This window comes from Orycteropus afer, unplaced genomic scaffold (genome assembly GCF_000298275.1).
Source record: "Orycteropus afer afer isolate SDZICR_OR568_19922 unplaced genomic scaffold, OryAfe1.0 scaffold00038, whole genome shotgun sequence".
NCBI classification, from domain to species: Eukaryota; Metazoa; Chordata; class Mammalia; order Tubulidentata; family Orycteropodidae; genus Orycteropus; species Orycteropus afer.
The window spans coordinates 263,609-270,086 of NW_006921625.1; the positions used below are offsets into that span (position 1 = coordinate 263,609).

General features: G+C 51.3%; 2 protein-coding genes across 2 annotated transcripts in view; one reads left to right on the forward strand and one right to left on the reverse strand.

Annotated features, from left to right (window-relative positions):
- Nucleotides 1–2,843, reverse strand: part of LOC103193609 (olfactory receptor 6B1-like) — a 21,116-nt gene extending 18,273 nt beyond the window's left edge. Inside the window, 1 exon segment of the mRNA XM_007936865.2 lies at nucleotides 2,786–2,843. Coding sequence (XP_007935056.2) covers nucleotides 2,786–2,843 — 58 coding nt within the window.
- Nucleotides 2,844–3,443: 600 nt separating this feature from the next.
- On the forward strand, nucleotides 3,444–5,682 carry LOC103193610 (olfactory receptor 6-like). Its single transcript, XM_007936866.2, is given in 3 exon segments — nucleotides 3,444–3,466; nucleotides 4,676–4,733; nucleotides 4,735–5,682. Coding segments are annotated over 3 exon segments (1,029 nt in total).
- The last annotated feature ends 796 nt before the right edge of the window (nucleotides 5,683–6,478 follow it).

Consider the following 6,478-nt stretch of genomic DNA (forward strand, 5'->3'; position numbering starts at 1 on the left):
ATCCCTTGTTCCACGTCCTCTTCTGAATCCAGCTTGCACTTCTGGAAGTTCTCTGTCAATATACTGCTGCAAACACTTTTGAATTATCTTCAGTAAGATCTTATTTGCATGTGATATTAATCATATTGTTCTATAACTTCCACACTCTATGGGATCACCTTTCTTCTTTGGAATGGGTACAAATATGGATCTCTTCCAGTCAGTTGGCCAGGTAGCTGTCTTCCAAATCTCTTGGCATAACTGAGTGAGGGCTTTTTGCTCATTCTGGATCCTGCATCTGGTTCATCATCATGTAGACTTGAACCAGTGGCATGCCATATTGCTGCTGATTTTGGGATGTTGCCTTTGTAGCCCGCGAGCCAAGAGCCTGCCATCTTACTTGCTGATCTTGGATTTGTTAGCCTCCAAAGCCAGTAGCCTGCTGTATTGCCTGCCAGTTTGGGGTTTGCCAGTGCCTGTGGCTATGTGAGTCAGGGCCCAGGAACCAGGACAGAGGAGCAGTCAGCCACAGGGGTCCAGGTGAGAAGAGAGAACCCAGGTATGCCCAAAGCAGCAGGATGGGAGAGCGGGAGAGAGGGGATTAAAAGCCAGGAACCTGGACAGAGGAGCAGTCAGCTGCAGGGATCCAGGGAAGGGTGGTACAAGAGGTTTCCAACCAACTGGAAGAGATCCATATTTGTGCTCATTCCAAAGAAAGGAGATGAAATAGAATGTAGAAATTATCAAACAGTATCATTAATGTTGCACACAAGTAAAATTATCCTGAATGAAATTCAAAAACCGTTGCAGCAGTACATCAACAGGGAACTGCCAGAAGTCAAGCTGAATTCAGAAGAGGATGTGAAATGAGGGATATCAGTGCTGATGTCCAAGGGACCTTGGCTGAAAGCAGAGAATGTCAGAAAGATGTTTACCTGTGTGAACAGGATATACCCAAGGTCGTACTTTGTCTCTCATGGGCTTGTTTTAATTTTCTACAGCTTCAACTTAAACTTACACTGAGCAATTGATGGTCTGTTCCACAGTCGGCCCCTGGCCTTGTTCTGACAGATGACATTTGAGTTTTCCCACCTGTCTTTCCACAGATATAGTTGATTTGAATCCTATATATCACATCCGGTGAAGTCCACATATATTGTTAACATTTATGTTGTTGAGAAAAGGTATTTGTAATGAATAAGTCATTGGTATTGCAAAATTCTATCATATGATCTCTGCCCCCTTTCTATCACCAAGGCCCTATTTTCCAACTACTGATACTTCTTCTTAGTGGGAAACTTGGTAACATAAAAAGGCAACACCCAGAAGACAGCATATAGCATAATACCCTTTTATAGCTTTTGCAAAGTCCAAATACAAATAAAACTGGCAAAAAAATAAAAAAATGGCCGTTGAGTCAAATCTGACTCATAGCGACCCCTCATTGGGTTTCCAAGGCAGTATCACTACAGAAGTAGATTGCCCACCCTTCCTTCTGAAGAGTGGCTGGTGGGTTTCAACCAATTTGATTGGTTAGCAATCAAATGCCTTAGGCACTGTGCTACCAGAGCTCCTAATAAAACTGAGCAGTGTGCCATATACAATTAAAATGCTTGAAGCGTCTAGGACATCCAGCGAGTGGCCCTCTGCGGAAGAGAGCATGATGGGAGGGGAACAGAGCCATTTTCCTGAGGTCGTTAGCAATCATCAAGGTCTTGTGTTGAGGGTAGATTTTATAACTGTTCATTGCATTGTTTTATCAATGAATGAATGTTGTAGATAGAAAGAAAAAAAAATGAGAAATGGATATTCTGAAAGCCCCTTGTATCATTTACCAACTGGAACCTAAAAGTAGATGTCCTGAGGGTGTAGCTGCTCCCTGGAAGGGAAGCACATGGGACCAGGCACCTCGGGAACAGGTAATGAGCAAAGCATGGCTGCTGCTGGAGAGAGAGGGGAAAGGCCTCTGTGATGAGTGCTGTCCTAAATTTAGGAGTTCCTCCTAAATTGCTCTGAGAGTCCCACCAGCATGAAACTCTACAATTTGATGCTCCAGGCTTGGGGACAGGGACAAGGAGGAAAAGGCGCTTAACGAGCTCGATAAAAATCTTCTGAGGCCAGAGGCCACAGGGACACAGTGAAATGTGGCAGGATCCCCTCCAGAGACATGCAGAGACCCAGTGGATGCCCTGCACATTCTGGAAGAGAGGGTGTGGCTCTCCAGGACCTCAGTCTGGAGTCAAAGGGTCAGGGGAAGGCTTTGACGACAGCACCTGCTGAGGGTCCCCCAATGACCTCTGCCCGGCTGGACAGCAGAGGCAGGAGTACACTGGTTCCGAGCACCCCCGGCCCTGATGCAGCACTGTCCTGAATGACCAGCAGAGGTCAGATCCAGAGGCAGCCAGCCCGCACTTCTGTTGTAGGAGGTGTCTGGGCCCTGAGCCCTCCCTGCCCTCAGCCTGGGGGTCTCGCTGACCTCAGCCCCACACTTGGTTCTGCAGACCCTTTCCAGGTCCAGCCCTTCCTGCTCCAAGCTGACTCATTTCACATCACTGGGGTGGAAGGCTGCTGAGATGGGCTTCAAGGCACATTCCTCAGTCCCCTGCACCCTGACCTCCTACTACATGTCCATGAGGTGTGAGCTCCCATCAGCCTGGGTGGCTGTTCCTCCAGGCAGTCCACTCACTGGCCTCGCTGCAGCCTCCTTCACAGTACCCCTGGTTAGAGACCCCTGCACTCATTATGGCACCTCCAGGCAGCCCACAGTGTCATGAACACTCTCTCCTGGCCCCTGAAAGCCCCTCACCGCTGACCACGATGGTGTCTGGCAACTGGTACTTGTGGGCATATGGCTCGGCAAGCATGGTTCTTTGGAGCCCACCATGGGCTCTCTGCTGCTCCCTGAGTGAGTTCACTTCCCAGAAGAACAGGAGTCACCCCCAAGTCAGACCCACGAATAGAGGGAGGGGCCTGAAGGCCAGTCATGAATTTCATTTGTCCTTGGTAATTCTCTCCACCGATAGCAGGCAGACCCCAATGGCAGAGGGTGGGGCTTGGAATTAGGCTCCACCTCTTCCAGAGGGGCAGGAAGCCCCAGGATCCCTAGACTTACGCGGGAGTCTCTCCACCCCATCCCCAGCCCACTCTCTCCACACAGGCAGTCCATCCTCAGATACTAGTCCCAGGGAAGCCCTGACACAAAGATCCCAGACAATGTGGACCCATTAGAGGCTCTGAGTGAACAGCCCCCACTCATCCCTCAAAGGACCACTCTGCTGAAAACACAAGATAAAGAAGGTGGACTAACTCAAGGCTAACCCACCTCAGGACATCAGAGGCAGGCATTAAGGCAGAGAGGCATTAAGCAGGCCTCCCTCAATAAACCACCTAGTGGTTCTGCTCAGCCCTGAGGGTGTCCAGGCCATCTGATGGTCCTGTTGGTCCCTCACTGTCCTTCTGGAGGCATGAGGGCCCTGGGCATGGAGAGGTGCGTGAAAGAACAGCACAAAGAAGCAGTCCCCTGAGGACCAACACAGCCCAGGAGGGGACGCTCCCTTGGCTCACAGTCCCTCTCTTGCTCTGTGTGTGCATGTACTTGGTGTGTATGTTTGCGTGTGCACCTGACATATGTGTGTCTGCACACCAGGGCGTGTGTGTGCATGAGAGAGAGCACTCTGTGTACAATGGTGTGCTGCACAGGTGTGTAGGTGAGTGTGAGCACATTTGTATACGTGTGTGTGTATGCACCCACGGTGTGTGGATGGGTGCTCACCCACATGCACATCTGGCTGTGTACCTGTGCGTCTGGGCAGGAAGGAGTGTGCTCCTGAGGTACACATGTGCTTAAGTACATAGATGTGTATTTACACCTACTGATGTGCACAGGTCCCATGGCTCCTTTGCCAGGTGTTGTCTGTCCATGGTGGGCTGAGAAGTGGGATAACAGGTAAGTGCTGCAGCAGATCACAAAGGTGAGCAAGGGATGCATCTGTCCTCTCCTGTCCATGAGCCTGGTCAGCCCCAAGAACCCCAAGAGCAGTAGGAAACCACAGATGAGAATTTCCTGGGCCCTCATGCAGCCATGCCAGGTGTAGTGGGCCCCTGCCTTGGAGATCCCAGAAGGGGATTGTTATTAATTGAATTGTGTCCCAAAAAATATATGTCAACTTGGTGAGGCCCTGATTCTGAGTATTCTGCAATGATCCTTCATTTTGTGATCTAATGTTATTACCCCATTGTATTATAAATCCTCATCTCCATGATGTTAACAAGGCAGGATTAGAGGCAGTTGTCTTAGTGAGGCAGGACACAACCTACAGGATTGGGCTCTATCTTGAGTCAATCTCTTTTGAGGTCATACAAGCAAGAATCAGAGGGACCTCTTACACCAAGGAAGAAAAAACAGGAGCCGAGTGTGTCCTTTGGACCCAGGGTCCCTGTGCTGGGAATTTCCTATACCCAGAGGAAGATGGATGACAAGAACCTTCCCCAAGAGCCAACAGAGAAAGAAAGCCTTCCTCCAGACCCGGCACTCTGAAGGAAGACTTAAGGTCTCCTACACTGAGAGAGAATACATTTCTGTTTGTTAAAGCCATGTACCTGTGCTATTTCTATTACAGCAGCACAGATAACAAAGCCAGGAAAACACTGCATTCACCCACCTGAATCCTCAGTGACACGGAGTGACTGGCACCAGACTCATTGTACCTGAGTCTCTCCACCACTCCAGGGTGCTCAGAAGTGATCTCCCAGCTTGAGAAGGCCATGAGTGACCCCAATGAGACCTTCTGGGTGACAGAGTTTGTCTTGCTGGGCTTCCCAGAGCTCTGCCACCTGCGTGGGCTGCTGTTTGGGTCCTTTCTGACCATCTACGTGGTGACCATCCTGGAGAACCTGGTCATCATAGTGGTCATCCGAGCCAGCCATCAGCTGTACATGCCCATGTACTTCTTCCTGGCCAACCTATCAGTGCTGGAGACTCTGTACACCTCAGTCACTGTCCCTAAGCTGCTGGCCGGCCTCCTGGTGCAGGAAAAGACCATCTCCTTCTCGGGGTGCCTCACACAGCTGTTCCTCTTCCTCTCTCTGGGCTCCTCTGAGTGTTCCCTCCTGGCTACCATGGCCTGTGACCGGTACCTGGCCATCTGTCACCCGCTGCATTATCCAGCGATCATGGACTCAAGGCTGTGCCTGCACCTGGCTCTCAGTGCCTGGCTCGGTGGCTTCCTGGCCTTGTTTGTGTCCATAGCTCTCATCTCCCAACTCAGGTTCTGTGGTCCCAACATCCTGAACCACTTCTTCTGTGACATCTCCCCCCTGCTACAGCTCTCCTGTTCAGATACCACTGCCATTGAAGTGCTGGACTTTGTGGCAGCCCTGGCTGTGCTCATGACCTCCCTGCTGGTGACCATGGTCTCCTATGCCCACATCCTGGCCACAGTGCTGAGGATCCCAGGAAGGGCCGGCCGTCGGAAGGCCTTCTCCACCTGCGCCTCCCACCTGGTGGTAGTGGCAATCTTCTACACCACCACCATCTTCATGTACGCCCGTCCCCACGCTGCCAGCTCCTTCAACCTCAACAAGCTGGTGTCTGTAATCTACTCAGTGGTGACCCCACTGCTCAACCCCATCATCTACTGCCTGAGCAACCGAGACATCAGGGAGGCCCTGGCCAAACTCCTCCAGATCCCTGGCCCCTCCTGAGCACCAGCTGGTGTGCCTCTGCAGGAAGGAACACTTCTGAACCATTCTCCTCTCCTCAGCAGCCTTACAGAGCAGCAGGCAGGCATCTTAGCTAGCATCCCTGGCCCACTGCCCAGACTAGTCACAGGTCTCATCCACCAGCACAGCTAGCAAGTTCCTACCTCACCTGAGACAGAGCTACAAGAGCCCCAAAGTGGCCAGGAGAGAGCATGTGAGCATGCACAGAGAAGCCAAAGGCTGAACAGAGAGGTCCAGCTTCTCAGCTGCAAACCTGGACCGCTGCTCCCAGCTCTCAGACACGTTGCCCAGGATTTCAGCACCAGAATCAGGGACAGCAGTCGGCTTCCTGATGCCCTCCTGGGGACTTCAGCACTGGAGTTGCGGACAGTACCTCAGCTCCCAGACACGTTGCCCGGGAGTTTAGCACCAGAGTCGGGAACAGGTCCTTGGTTCTTAGATATGGTCCCCAGGGACTTCAGCACAAGCGCTGGGCTCCCTAATGCCCATCCGGAGACGTCAGCACCCGACAAATGCCCTGTTCATTACAGCCAGTGCCCACCCTCTCACCCCCAACTGCCTGAAGTCTTTAGTCCCCAGTTCACCAGAAGTGTCTTCCCCGCTGCCTCTCCCCTTTGTGTTAGGCTGTCTCCATTGGCCTGGTGGAGATCCTCTTAGCTAATTTCATTGTTTTCCACACTTTAATTATCTTCCCTGATCAGTCACCCAGTGTGATATGTTTCATATATGCTCTTGGCTGTATTATTGACAGACGTATCAAATTGCTTTGTGTGATATA